The sequence below is a fragment of the Cucumis sativus genome, chromosome 4, assembly GCF_000004075.3.
Source record: "Cucumis sativus cultivar 9930 chromosome 4, Cucumber_9930_V3, whole genome shotgun sequence".
NCBI lineage: Eukaryota > Viridiplantae > Streptophyta > Magnoliopsida > Cucurbitales > Cucurbitaceae > Cucumis > Cucumis sativus.
Window position 1 is genome coordinate 7,658,253 of NC_026658.2, and position 15,205 is coordinate 7,673,457.

Below are 15,205 nucleotides of genomic sequence, written 5' to 3' on the forward strand. Positions count from 1 at the left end.
CTTATTCTCCAATAAGTCAATTATCTATTTCATAAAAGTCAAATCACAAACTACATTATTCTATAACTAGTGCTAACCACTTCTATTGTGATATAAACATTCACACAAAAGAACAATCTATCTACTACTCTATGTTGTTTAGTTGATGGAGCTTGTACTTTACTACTACTAAGATTGTAAAAATAAAGTATATTGTTTGAGTTTGAGTTTCATAGATTCTATCTACATGGTCATGATTTTAATGTTATTTATTACAATGATGGACCCAATCTCTATCTCCCAATATAATATTTTCTACCTTAAAAGTTTGACTTAAACCAAAATATGATTTACCTGTCTGAATACTTAAAAATGCAGTCTTTACTTTAAATTTGTGATGCTTTTAAAATGACTAATCAGCTTCAATTGTTAGAAGTTTAGCACTCTGTATTATGAAAAACAATCAAAGAAGTTGGGTGTTCAAAGTAAGAGTACCCCAAAAGGAACCAGGCTAATAAACAAATAAAAATTCTACAGCCTTAAGTGCACTTTGTCAAACGCCCCATCTTTATTCATTAGTAATATGATGTGAGTTGCATAGAGTGCAAAATGGGTAACATCTCCACTCAATCCCTTCAACCTTTTTTTCTTTTTCTATTCAATCTATGGTAAACTTAAACATGTGTACAACATCTAAATGCTACAATTTTTTCAAATAGGAAGGCTGATCTTAGCGTTTCTCAGTTGTCTCATGTCATCTTCAAATTTTCCTTCATTTAACAGTTCAATAACAAAAGTACAAAAGATTTTATCATTTACCAAATAAAAGAGTTTAGTTCAAAATGTTGATGATGGTTCAAATTTAAGCTCTAGGCTTTGAAGATTCCATTGCAATCCTGATTGAAATGAAATCTTCACAGTTCAGTAACAAACTAGACTAAATATATAATTCAACCAAAATTCATATTGTTTTTCAGCCAAAGTTAAAGCACTCTATTCTTGTTTAAGGGGTGTGTTTTGTCCATTACCAACTTCACAGAAAACATAGGCAGAGGCCAAACGTTGATCATATCGGATATTGTATTAACATCATGCCAATTTAATAGATCCAACAGCAGTCAGAAATCAAAGAAACGTTATTATAGAATACTGAACAAGTCTTGTTTCCAGAGAAAAGTGACTAAAGGGAAGACAAATGAGTGAGATTGAAACTAGACCCTGTATAAGCTAAAGCGAATGCTTCCTTTCCGTCAGACCCATCTAAATAGTCATACCGTTAGTCTAGCAGCACACTTCCTCATTCTCAGTCAGTTTTCGTCCCATCTTTAACATCAGTCATTGACAGGAGTCAGAAAATTCTCCGTTGTGTCAGCGAGGACGTTACAAAGTTCTATACAACCAGAAAAATTTGGAAATCTACCTGTTAATGGTTTCTTTGGAGGTTAAGGATACAAAATGAAATGACCCTATCCTTGGCCAATGAAGTTGTTTCTGAGTTCTGTAAATTTGTTAATCTTGAAGTGAAGACAAGTAAACCGCAGCAATCAGGATTAAAACAGGCAGTATTAGGAATAGATGCTTTGAGCTCAATACGGCTACATCGATTCTTCTTGTGGTCTCTAAATCAGATTCAATAGCAGCAGAGTTAGCCGTACTCCCGCCAACTGAGATATTATCCTGAGTCTTATAAAAAAGAGAGGATGGTCTCTTTCAGTAAAAGATACATTTCCCAGTGCCCACCAGTCACCTCCATTAAATTTCAGAAAACAATACAACAGAAAGAATGAAGACAAATAGAGAGAATACTGAGAACATGAAAAACCATGTCTCAATTACTTAACAGATCTTGAGAAGTGATTTCATATGGTCGTATAACCCTCCTAACAAAATGATGACATTGTATCCCCATCCCCTATTAAATAAAAATTGACTGGTTGACAGAAAAAGAAATGGACAGCTTAACAAAGTGGACAATACATCATATTTTTTAAGCAATGTATAAAATTCCTTATAGATTGTGTCATTTCGTGCAGTAGTCCATTTGTACCATTTGTATTGCATACCGTGTCTGAGTAGCCAGCATTTGTTCAATAGGTGATGTAGTTTGTTGTTAGTTACTGATAGATTCGGTCTTTTTGTATTCCTTTAAGTTTCACTGGGGTTCTTCAAAGTTGTTTTATTAATAAGTTCTTTTGTAAAGATGCCATAACTCTTAAATGTGACATTTTCTTCAGATAAGTTCTTAATTCCTTTTTTAGTTCATTTGGTCAGTTTTCTTCCTCTACCATGAAAGAGAGAAGTTATGCAATAACAAGTACTGCACTGTTTGGTTCCAAGATGATAAGTTCTTCTAAAACTAAACATCATAATCTCTTGGACCGTAAATTCACAAGCCAAGTGATATCTCTTCTGTGATTGTTTTGAAACTCATAATTATATAAATGTTGACAGTTTTATAACAAATACAACTAGAATAGGCTCAAGAATGATCTTCAGTTCTAACCTTAAGAAATGTGTTATTTCTTCCAGAACTAATTGCACTTTGTTATTAATTAGCAATACATCCGATCTAATCCTAACCATCAAATTCCTTTCATATGGATTATGGGTATATTTTGCATGTTTTAAATTGAGAGCACAATTAGCAATGTTGAAGTTCCCTCCAGTCTTTAATCAATAATCGTAAGACTTGAATTACTTAAAACAGGAGATGTTGATGACAATAATGCTCATTTTTCTTTCCTTTTTTTTACTTCCTTTTAAATACATGAGTATATAAATGTATATAAATACATCATACATGAGTATCCAGGCACACCTCAATTATTCTCATTAGACAACTAATTGACCCTCCTACGCTTGATTGCCAAGGTGTACACATACAATAATAAATCCTAAGGTAGCTTCCCGTGGCTTGTGCTCATTCCCTCTAACCCCTTACTATTTACTTGGACCCATATGGGTTTCTTTTCTGTTTTTAACAGAAATAAGACTTTTCATTTAAATAATGAAATGGGTCCAATGCCCAAAGTACCAGACATGAAACAAAAGGAATCTTAGCAACAAATGAAAATACAATGACATAAATACCAAAACATAGTGAAACAGTGAAAACATTAGAAATTACCCTCCAAGTGTTGTAGCACTAGTGGTTTTCTTTTTTTGCATTATGTGTTATACCACCATAATCAATATTATTTGTTGCATAATTACGTTTTTTTTGTATATCTGTGAGTGTCCGGACTAGCTTACACGCACCTCAACTAATTTCACGGGACAACCTGCCTGACCCAAACATTTGGATGTCAAGGAAACTCCTAGGTAGGTGGCCACTATGGATCGAGAACCCATGACCTCTTAGTTAGTCAATGACCTTGTTACCACTAGGCCGACTCATGATGGTTTCATAATTACGTTTTTTCTAAATTTACTTCCTAAATTATCCATTGAAAAATAGATAGTTAGCCATAAATGTGATGGTTGTCAATTATTAGAAATAACTACTCTATAGGTGTTTATAAGAGGATTTTATCTTTTTCTATGATTTTAAAAACTTCCCTTTAAAGAAAAGGAGCTTTTCATTTTTTTTTCTATGATTTTAAAAACTTGAGATCATCATTGAGCTCACATTTTGATTAATATACTCAGTAGGGCGGCCTACACATAGCTCACGAATCGTCGCTTACCTGAACCGTCAGCGTCACTATCCTTAAAAGCTAAACTTAAACAAGCCATAATAGTAAACTTATGAGTCCAAATGCCCGAGAGAGTTTTTCATTACACGTCTGCTCACAATTTTCATCACCACGAGGGCAGATCAGACTCTAGTGCCATTAGATGCAATTTCATAGGCTATGATCCTAATTGAAAAGTCCCTAACCCTCTGCGCTTCTTTTCTTTCAAGGAATGTTGCAGTCCATTATCTTCACCAAATTCTTCATGCCTTTCTTCCCTTCCCAACTTCCTAGTTATAACCATCTAACTGCCTATATAACTAACTACCCTTAGCCTTATCTAAATCTAGGTATCTAACAGAAGAATGAAAAAAAGAAAGGCTCTCAATCATCAAATTACATTTGGAAAAAAGCCTCCAACATCAAAGTTCAATGATTTTTTTCCTTGAAACTCCTATTAGTCCTTTTTGGCTGTAACTTTTCATCTTCTAGTGAAGTGCTTTATAAAATTATATATAAAAGCATTGCTGCTTAGTGGGAAAAAAAATTTAAGTTCTTATGACAAACATACATGAAGATGGTTTCCATATCAACAAGTCCAGAAAAATTAATGGTAAGTCATCCAGTAAGGTATTACCTCAGAGCTGGCAGCAGTTAACTTTGTCTCATCTACCTGGATTTCTTTGGGACAGGTAGTAGCCATAGCAGTAGCAAAATCTTGCTTGGATGCAATTTCTTTGGTTTCAACAGTGTTACTCTGATCTGAAACGACAGAATCCTGATTTTTTTGCTGCAACTTTGCTGCCAATATTTTGTTTTCCATTGCCAATAAAGAAAGCTGAAAAAAGATGTGTATTACGATACCAGTTAATACTAAGATGTAAAGTTAGCACATTACTTATTTTAATATTCCACCTGCGTACATTCTTTCTATCCCTAGTTATCTTATTTGATGAGACAATTCTATATTGATAAGGTCAAAAAAAACAAAAAAACAATCCACTTCCAAAAGCCATGCTTTAGGAGATCACAAGAACCAAAGAAAACCAAAAAACCAAAAAAAAACACTAGCCAAAAGTATCCGTGTCCACTAATGATTGAAATAGTAGAATTATTAGGAGAATGTTAGTAGGGTGTTTGGTTGGGGCACATTAGTAAATATTTGGTATGTTGGTTAAGTATTTTGGTTATAAATAGATGATGAGGGGTTAGGGAAAGGTGTGAAGAATTTTGTAGTGGGATTTCCTTGTAAGGAAACCTTGGGAGAGCCTAGCACTCTTGACAGGCTAAGGTTACTTGTTCATGAGGTATTCTAACAAATATTTCATATATTCTCATATTTGATTGTTCTATAATATTTCTTGAGTTCATCTTTTGTTCTTGAGATAATACTTGATAGGTGAGATCCTAAAAAATAGGTACCAAAGAAAGAACAATCATGCAGTGACAAGAGCTATGACACAAAAATGACTCAAAGAACAGATGGAGACCAGCAAGAAGGCAATTTCAGAGTTGAAGAAAACGATGTTGGATCTCTGCAAATGTATTGAAAATGTTGTGGAAGAAGTGCAAAAGAGTACTATGAGTCGTTAGATTGAAGAACCAAGAACTTCAAAGGGGACACGAATGAAACATAAAGTGAAAATGGAAGAAGCAGGTTGGTCATGGGAGCGAGTGGTAAAATGAAGTAAGGATTACAAACACGGATTGGAGGAACGAGGAGAAATTCCATGGACATGGGAGCAAGCACAAAAGTGGACTGCAGAGAACAATTGCAAAATGGAGGAAGAATAGGCTTGGATGAAGAAAGTGCAAGAAAATATGAAAGATGAGCAAAAATGGGATGAGATTGTCGAGTATAAAATGGAAATAAAAACCAACAGTGGTTTGAAGAATGATGATGCCCTGGACATGAAGAAGTTGTTTGTACAATGCAATGGAGGCGGCAGCATTTCAATTGGAGTTGGAAACCAAACAAGAAAGATGAAGAACAAGCCGAGGAGAAAGAGAAGGAAGAAGAACCCATTGGTGAACTCATGGTCAACAGGACGAAAAGGAGAGGACTCGTAATCGGAAAGACCATCTGTGGTAAGAAAAGGTGCAAAACAAGGGTCACGGCAGTGGCTCAATCGAAAGGGGATATCGAACAGGAAAGATGGAAAAGAAGTCAAAGGAGCTTAAGTTCATGGACCGGCAAATGCAGAAAGGTATTCGTGCTACTTAGGATTTCTTTCTAGCCAACCCCTCGAAACTTGTTTTACTGCACCTGTATTTGCCACACCACTTGCTTTCTTCTTCAACCTGAGATCTGCACTTTTTTTCTTGGTAAAAAACCACACTTTCTCTGAGAAGAATGAAAGAACGTACAAAGGCATGTAAAAAGTAAGCCTTAACAAAACAAGTTTAAACCTAACTACAGAAAAGGATCAGACCATCAGCTGGGCCCCAAATACTAATTACAAACTCGAAGAGGAGCAAGAAGGGGAATTCAGCATGAAAGTTAGTAGATAAGGGTGTGACCACCGTATGTTTGGATGAGTGTGGGTAGTAATAGGCTTTAGGCCTTCTTTGTCCATAGAAAAGTTTTCTGAGGAAAGAGAGAGTATCCAACCCTCTCAAATAGGCTGGAGGTTTGTATTTCATGAGGCCATTTGATCGTTTACTATAATATTTACATAACCTACAGATGTCAATCCAAAAGGAAATAGAGGATGGCTTATCATGAAGGAGGAACCCCAGATATGAAGTTGGCCACTGACCCACCTTACAATCGAACTTTGTAGCAATAATTTCCACCCAAGACTCTTCAAAGTTGATGCCAAAAATTCCGAATTTTGTCTATTAATAATGAGGCCAGAAGCTTCTCCAAATAGATTAATCAGATTGATGAGATTTTCAATCTTTTCTTCGTTGTTGATGTAGAAGAGCAAAGTGTCATCAACAAGATAATTAACGTTGATGGATGTATGGGGAATGTCATGACCAAAAAAGGAAAACACTTTCAGTGGCCAATATCAAGATTTTACCAAGACAGTACGTATCTATGATGGTGATAATGGATCATCTTATCTTAAATCTCTAATAGCTTTGAATTTCCCTCTAGGCTTTCCATTAATAACGATGAAGTTAATTGATGCATCCTCTTATCCATCTACTCCATTTTGTGCCAAAGCCCTTAACAAGCGAAAGTTCATTAAAGAAATTCCAATCAACTTTGTCAAATGCTTTCTCAATATCTAGTTCGATAGCTTCCTGGGCGATTTACTTTAGAAGATTATTGAAAGAGGAGGAGGTTGTTGACTTTCAATCACCGATGATTTTCTAAATGGGAAAATGGTATACTCTATCCCATATAAGAAAGTTTGGTCCCTAGAACCAAGTGGCTTCTTCATTGTTAAATCCTTGGTCACTCATCTATCAATTACTTCTCCCATTGATGTTTCATTATACAAGGGGCTTTGGAAAACTAAGAGCCCTAAAGGAGTCAATATATCAGTGTAGATTATGCTTCAAGGGAATTTAAACTGTGCCCCTTTACTGCAAAAAAAGCTTCCCTCTCATTGTCTGTCTCCTCATATTTGCCATCTATGTTGTATGAAGCAAGAAGACCTTCAGCACCTCTTTTTCAAGTGTCCTTATGCAGTGAATTGTTGGTGTAGGCTGCTGCAAATTTTTAATTTCAGATGAGTTTTTATGGTTGCTTTAGTGGTAATGTGCTGCAAATTCTCTCTGGACCAAATTTAAAGAAAACCTTATTGGTTTTTTTTTTTTTTTTTTTTTTTTTTGAAAAGGAAACGAACCTCATATATTAAATAACAAGGAAAAGCTCAAAGTAGAAAAGGGTTATACAATGAGCAATTAAGGAAACTATGGATCAGTAGACGCACTCGGACATCTCAACTACGTTGACACCCCTTAGCATCCTCATCATATCCAAAACAAAAATAATGAAATGACATGGAGCTAATAAAAGTGGTCAAAAACATAAAACATTTACATCAGCATCCTTTCATGAACAAAAGACTAACAGAAAAGTCTAAAACTGGTAAAAACAAAGCCCTTTCTTAGCTCTCCTTTGCTGGACTCAAAATGACTAAACAATAGAGGCTTGCCAATTGAGATGAATGTCTTGTATGGAATAATCCTGGAATCCTTTGACCATGAGTCAAGACCTTATTAGTAGAAATATGGTTTGAAAGAAATCAACGTGTTTTCCACAACACGGCTTCAATATGGTCCGATCGATTTGCATATGCCCGTTTAAATGCTTCACCATGGTGCTTCATGGTCAAAGGATTGCAAGATTACTCCACACAGGACATTCACCTGAATGGGCAAATCTTTATTGTTTAGTCATTTTGAGTCCAACTAAGGAGAGTTAGGCAAGGGCCCTGTTTTCGCCCGGTTTAGATTTGTCTGTTAGTCTTTTGTTAATGATAGGCTGCTGATGTAAAGGTCTTATGTTTTGGACCATTTTTACTAGCTCAATGTCATTTCACTTCTTTATTTTTCAGATATGATGAGGACGCTAAGGGGTCTTTAGAACCATGCGGCAGATATTCAATCAAATCTCTTGAGTCTCATCTTTCACCATCATCTCCGTTGGATAGAGAGGTTTGCAAGCCTTATAGAAATCCAATAGCCCGAGGAGAGTTACCATTCTAGTATTTGGACTATTAAATTGTTCATCAGTTATGCAAAGGAAGTTTCCAAATAGTTGCCCCATGCCCTCAGTCTGCCGCTGCCCTTTTTGCCTTCGAGACAAGGAAGATTTACAGCATTTGCTCTTTTCCTGCTCATATTCAGCCAAGTGTTGGGGTAGTTTGTTCTCTTTATTCAATGTTGCTTGGGTTTTTTAAAGCTCATTCAGCTCCACTGTTAGACAGATTATTGTGAGTTCGTTCATAAAAAAGGGGCCAAGACTATTATGGAGTAATTTGTCCAAAGCACAGCTCATGGAAATATGGTTTGAACGAAACCAAAGGATATTCTACGACAAGGCTATGGGTTGGGCAGAACGAATGGACAAAGTAAAAAAGAAATGCTGCTTGGTGCGCTCTGAATAAGGAGGTTAGTGACTACTCTATTCAAGATTTGTTTCTGAATTGGTCAGCATTTACCTCTCATGCCAGTTAGAAATCACAGGTTTAGATCAATTTGCAATGAGCTCTTTCATGTCTTTGGTCGGCTTTTGCATGTGTATTCTTGCAGCTTTAAAATTCTAGTAGCTTTTATGTCCCGTTTTCCTCTGCCTTACTTCGATGTACTCTTTTTTTATTATTATTCTTATTATTAGTATTGTATGCAAAATGAAGAGAATACGGGGGTCAATCTAGTTGAGATGTCTGGATGCTCTGATCCCTTGGTCTCTTTATCTATACTCATAGTATATATTTCTTGTACTTTTGAGTTTTTCATTAATGAAGAGGTTGTCTCCTTTTCAAAAATAAATATAAGTTTTTTCCCTTTCTTAGCATAAGTATTTGTAATTGGACATCTAAAACGTTTACATTCAGCCCTCCCAAGTAGGTATTATTCTCTTTGACTCCAACTCTCATGAAGAGACAGATTTTCTCAAATAAAAAAGAAAAGAGAGAGAAAATTTCCACCTCTAATGAAAGTTTTATTAGGTCATAGAACAGTTGTATTATATTATCCTTCACTTAACACATGTAATCAGTACCCATGAGAATTGAGATTAATCGAGAAGGAAGAGCTCCAACAATTTTGGCTGCAGGGGGGGAAATTAAAACCAGGTTTTTTGAGCTTAGCTTAGTAGTCTTTGAGGGATTAAAATTAACTGCAACCGTACTAGACCAACTAACAGAACTAAATATGGAAGGTCAAGCATATTAAGAATGCTTTCTTTTATGTGATTTTCTTCTCCTTAAACTAGTTTTTCAAAAAAAATCTCATCTAGTTCCTATAGACCAGAAGTTGGCATTCACAGAAACTTCTCATTGCCATCACCCGTTTTTCTCTCATAAGAAAAGCAATAAAAAGCATCATTGCATTTTTTTCGATTGTAACCTTTTGAATCTACATAACCCCACAAAAGAAATTAAGAATAATGTAATCGAGTTATAGGCAAAGTTATTTGGTTTCCTAGGGAATAAAAGATACCTGCTTATGAAGACGATCTCTCTCAATGGCCAATTGCATAACCAAATTGGTTATAACTTTAGTGTGCACATCAATGTCCTTTGCTGAAGCCTTCTTTCTATACTCTGCCTGTTGCAAAGATGCCTCCAAACAACCAAGTTTACCACGAACAAGCCTCAGTTCCTCGTTAAGTTCCGCATATGATTCAGATAATAGGATGCAGTTTTCCTCTGCACGATCAGCTCTACTGTCTGCTTTCACAACCTTCAACTTCAGATCCTTGATCAAATTTTCCATGTCATTGATTGTAGCATATAGCATGTTTTGCTTTTCCTGACTAGCTTCAGCTGAAGCCACAGCCTGCTGAAGTTGCATATCTGTTTCTCGTAACTGTCTTTTAAGCACTTCAATTTTTTCCTCAGATTCCTTGAGCTGTTTCTCAAGAAAATTCAACTTCTCCTTCAAAGTCATAGTCTCAAAATTGGTATCAGTCAGTTTTAGTTCAGTTTCCATCAATTTGGATTTCAAGGCATTAATTTGCAAATGTATAGTGCTCTTCAGCTCAGCATTCTTGTTCTTACAATTAAGCAACTCACAATCTTTGGCTTTCAGTTGTTCCATGGAGCCTTCAAATTTTAATTTCAACTCAGCTTCTCTCTGTATTGAACCATTTATATTGAATTGTAAAACTTGAACTCTACCAAGTAAATCTTTTGAAATTCCTATGAGGACCTCTGATGCATTTTCTGCCTCAAAACATCTCCCACAAACATCTTCTAATTCTTCCTCCAAAGAATAAACATCTTGTTGTGAAGAATGGAGCCTCAGTTTAAGTTCATCATCCATTAGACTTGTTTCAGTCAGCTTCTTTTCAAGATCCATCTCTCTTGCCAAAGATTTCTCCAGCATCTTCAGAATGTGTATCTGATGTTCAGCTGTTCGCATGTCTATTACAGGATTCCTCTCCAACAATTGACTAGCCTCTTGTAAGTCTGTTCCCCTATCACCATTTCCTGTCAATATCCATACATGAAAAGGTATAATGATTATAATCATTATTTGCATAGATTTAGGTAACCACACAGAATGCTCTCAAAAGATCATTCCAGCAGATTTAGATAGCATCAGTAAGGACGTCTTTTTTTTTTTTGGGGGGGGGGGGGGGGGGGGGGGGAGGATCATGAATAATAATATTAGCATGGTGGTCTAGTTGTGATATATTTTCACGCTTTATACTTACCATTATAATAACAACATAGGTTCTTCTGTAACTTTGCTGACTGCATTCTAATATCAGAGATCAGTTCATGTGATTGTTTTAAGGATTCTTCAGAATCTTGCAACTTTTCTTCCAAATACATTAAAGTTTCACTGGAGAATTTGCAGAAAGGTATCAATTCATGAGCATGAAAGATATCATTTTGAATCCTAGCCAAGAAAGCATCCACCCCGTCCACCTCTGAATCTAAAAATCCAGCTAGGAGATCAACTTCGGATGCTCTTTCAACAGAATCATCAAACATATGATCATTCTCTAAAGCAAAAGCTTCAAACTCGCTCTCCCGTGTAGCAATACGCATCATGAGAACATTTAAGTTAACTAACTTTTCAGATGCACGAGCTACATCCAATTCCAATCTGGTTATGACTTCACTGCCATTTGCTAAATCTCCACTAGCTCGTGATATACTGTCATGTTCATCTGCCCCCAGACCACTAGTGTTATCACAAATGACTGATGTGCTTGCTTCCGTTACAGCATCCGTATCCATTGGGTCCTATTGTCCTGTTGACTTTACAACCTGAATAGCCAGCAGTATTAGAAAGAAAATTCAAGTAGCAAGAAAAATGACTACTGATTCAAATGCAGAAAATACTGCTACCCTCTATGATGTTAAATGAAACGTTAGAAATAAACCAAACTATGAGATTCCAGCTTTGCAAAGCAGTATAGTAACGCACAATGAGAGACCGGAGTCAATTAACAGATCAAAGTAGTCAAAGGTAAGCCATCAGTTACTCCCCCATTTGGGTGCAGCAACCTTCCATAAGTACTTCCCTAGTATTAAATAAGAAAGTTGATGTGGTCATTCAAGTTAACCTAAAAAGTGTTCTCAGTTTCCATTCCCATAAATTTCAAAATAGTCAAGTAGTTATTCCCTCACAATAATATACTACAAGAAACTAACCATACCCTTAACAATAAAGCCAGCCTAGGACGGAAACTAGTATACACAACTGTTATATGATGCAGTAAATAACAGATATTGATAGCACAATATTTTCTAACATGTTTGGCTGCACAGATGACTATGCAAAGGAACAATATTATTTAAATAAAATTTGCATTATATATGACATTGAAATTGTCTGGGTGCTTTAAAATGATGCCACCGATAGTAAAGTCATTTGTATTATGTACATTTAGACTTTGTCTCTTTTCATTAATCAATGAAAAGTGTGTTTCCTTTAAAAAAAAAAAAAAAAGACATGATGCCATCGATCTGTATTCAAATAATAATCACACCCAGCCAATAATGTTTAGAATAGAGGGGTAAGAAGGATAACGGTTGGCTTGTAGGGTGGTTCTCCATCAATAGAATGATTTATACATTATACATGAATATTGCATCTCTGTGTACCTATCGCATACCTTAATAAAATGTTTCACAACACTTCTAAGAACGTGCCCTGAACATGTTCTTAAAATGTGTTCCCACCTAGGTTTCGATTATCATTCCAACAATCATATAGAAATTTCAATCAAAGCCAACGGCTAAAGTGCCACCGATCTTTTCAGGAAGACAGAAATGGAACACTAAATTTGAACTAAATAGGGGACTTAGATTTAATACTAAATTCAAAGTTGTATAATTTTCTTTCATATTTCCATGCACCTCAACTATTCTCGCTAAACAACCATCTAATCCTACCACATTGGGCAAGGTAAGTCATAAGATATCATATCCTTAGGGAGATGGCCGCTTTAACCAATTGATTATTGACCATTGGAGAAATATCCTAGAATTTTTCTCCCTTGTATTAGTTTTCTTCCCGTTGGGATGCCTCTACAAATCTGGGTAGTACCATACTGAAAATTGCATTCAATTGAAATAGTCTTCTCTTATATACCAACATGCTATTAGAGCAGTAATCCGAAAGGCATCATACCCTCACATTTGTCTGGTTGGTTCAAACCAGTACCAATACTCAAACCCCGAGTAAATATTGTCCACAATTCCTCCCATCAGAGAACCTCAAACTTTTTTACCACACTCAAGTTTCTTTAACGAAAGAAACTATCGTACCTCTCGTGGCCCACGATCGTCACCGTGGCGTTTGTCACAAGCTTGGGCGTGTACGCAACAAGATTTGGTGGTGTTCGTCGAAAGCTTTGTGATCCAACGGCAGTTGAATGTCCGTTCGGTGTCGGCGCTGTCACGTCCGATCGTAGTCGCCACTGGGTCGTCTTCAGCAGTCACGTACGTCCGTCCGTCCGCCGCTCGTGGGTTTGTGCTCGCGTTAGAAGCTTCCATTCTCCTCGGCCTTGTGGGCCATCTTTTTTTATACAGCTCATTTTTGCTTAGTACGGTAACAATTGTTCAACGTTAATCTCCTTTATCAATTTTTTTAGACAATCTCTCAAACAGAATTTTTTAGATAATATTATTATGTTAGGAAATGGAGAGAAAAGAAGAATAAATATACCAATACAAGAGAACGACGATGGAGGAAGAAAGAAAGATATAATGTCTATTTTGATACATGTTGGTGTGAGAATAATAGTTATCAAATACAACATGGAGAGGGGACAAAATAGTTGTGGAGATTGATAGAGATATTAGTAGATGAATTTGTAATATAAGGTGGTTATGGATATCTAATAATATTCAAATACAATTTATTATAATATTCATAATCCTTTCCTTTTATATGTCTACTATATATAAAATATATGTCTCGTTAAAACCTTATTAGGAAAAACTTAATTGGAAAAAAATCTCTCGGAAGGATAAAGGGTACATTTAACAACTAGCTCGTTAACAACTTTGATAGAAAAATTCAGTGGGATAAAACCTTAGTCTAGGGAAAAAGAGTCACGTGCAAATGTTGTGGGGTAACTTCTCAAATATTGTTGTAAGGTAGCACCTTCATCAATATGTCTTTCAAGTCATCTTTTGAAGAAATTTGTTGAATAGTGATGTTGACATTTCATGTTTTACTATATGCACATAAGAATACTATTATCAACTAACCTCATGAATCATCACGATTTCAACATGAACTAAAGTAGAAGTTCTACTTCATAGATTACCGTAATATAAAATTCTTCTCCATGTACCAAGTAACATGTTTAAGATCTAGTTCTTATGTGTTATATAGGTAACATGCATCTTCACAACAAACTAGATCTATAACCATAAAATAAATCGATATGAGTTAATTCTTAAATAAAGCACAACATGCATATTTCTACTTCATTATCTTATTTAGAAGGATATTATTATTATGCACCAAAGTTACCAAAAGTAGAACAAGTAGTATATAAACAAGTAAAGATATAAGTGCACTTGTGTTTCCATATTCATTGGGACCTAAAGTTATTCAATATGTGATATCATATGAAATTATTTTTGCACACCAATTGAATGAACCAACCTAGGAATGTTCAATGGTGGAACTAGTTCATATAAAATCTTCTATGCATAAACCGAAATCTTCTATGCATAAACCGATGCAATTTTATCTTCTTTATGGTTTATTTGCAAGGTATGATGAAATTTATCATCTCAATTTCTTTCTTAAGAAACTTTAATTGCCTTTAAAATCTCTTCAAAAGTTTTTGCTCAAATCAAAATATATATATGTATGTATGTATATAAATCTCATATTGTGATATTGACAAATATTTAATAAAATGATTATATCACAGTTGTTGGAAATTTAAATCTTGAAAAATATAATTATTAAGAGATTCTTATAAATATTTAATTACTACATCATTGAATGTGTATCCTGATATTTTAGATATTTTATGATATTGCAACCTCGCAAGAGAATACACCTTCCCATATAACCAATATCAGTTTTTTGCGATCATTATTATGAAACTTATCTCATTTTGTATAATGTAACCTCATTCTATTTGTTTTCCTTACAAATGCTCACTTATATCTCGCATGTTTGACATTCTCTAATGTCTGAACTAGTAGCTCTCATGATTTGAAAATAAATTTATTTTGATTGGATTGTTTCTTTTCACATAAGTTAATCATTTATGTATAGCAACATTATTCAATATATTTAAGTACATAATATTCATTTTCATAAATGATATCATGAACAACGTCGTATGCAAAAGTGTTGCCAACTTATTTAAGTATATGAGTTCCATCTTTTCCTTGTTATGGCATTTAACCAATCGAGGTTTCTTTACTATCCTAATTTAC

At 35.1% G+C, this 15,205-nt stretch overlaps 1 protein-coding gene across 3 annotated transcripts; it reads right to left on the reverse strand.

Annotated features, from left to right (window-relative positions):
• Nucleotides 1–1,032: 1,032 nt before the first annotated feature.
• On the reverse strand, nucleotides 1,033–13,452 carry LOC101219390 (WPP domain-interacting tail-anchored protein 1). 3 transcript variants are annotated; one of them, XM_011655101.2, is made up of 5 exons: nucleotides 13,064–13,439; nucleotides 10,996–11,557; nucleotides 9,777–10,768; nucleotides 4,291–4,491; nucleotides 1,033–1,662 (listed from the first exon to the last, which is right to left on the reverse strand). In XM_011655101.2, exons 2-5 carry the CDS (start codon nucleotides 11,525–11,527, stop codon nucleotides 1,489–1,491), a joined length of 1,899 nt encoding a protein of 632 aa, XP_011653403.1. In that variant the 5' UTR covers nucleotides 11,528–11,557; nucleotides 13,064–13,439; the 3' UTR covers nucleotides 1,033–1,488. The 3 variants fall into 3 exon arrangements, with proteins under 3 accessions (XP_011653403.1, XP_031740202.1, XP_031740203.1); XM_031884342.1 differs by lacking the exon at nucleotides 13,064–13,439 and adding an exon at nucleotides 12,927–13,054; XM_031884343.1 differs by lacking the exons at nucleotides 1,033–1,662; nucleotides 4,291–4,491 and adding an exon at nucleotides 4,499–7,316 and having other exon boundaries at nucleotides 13,064–13,452.
• Between the last annotated feature and the right edge of the window lie 1,753 nt (nucleotides 13,453–15,205).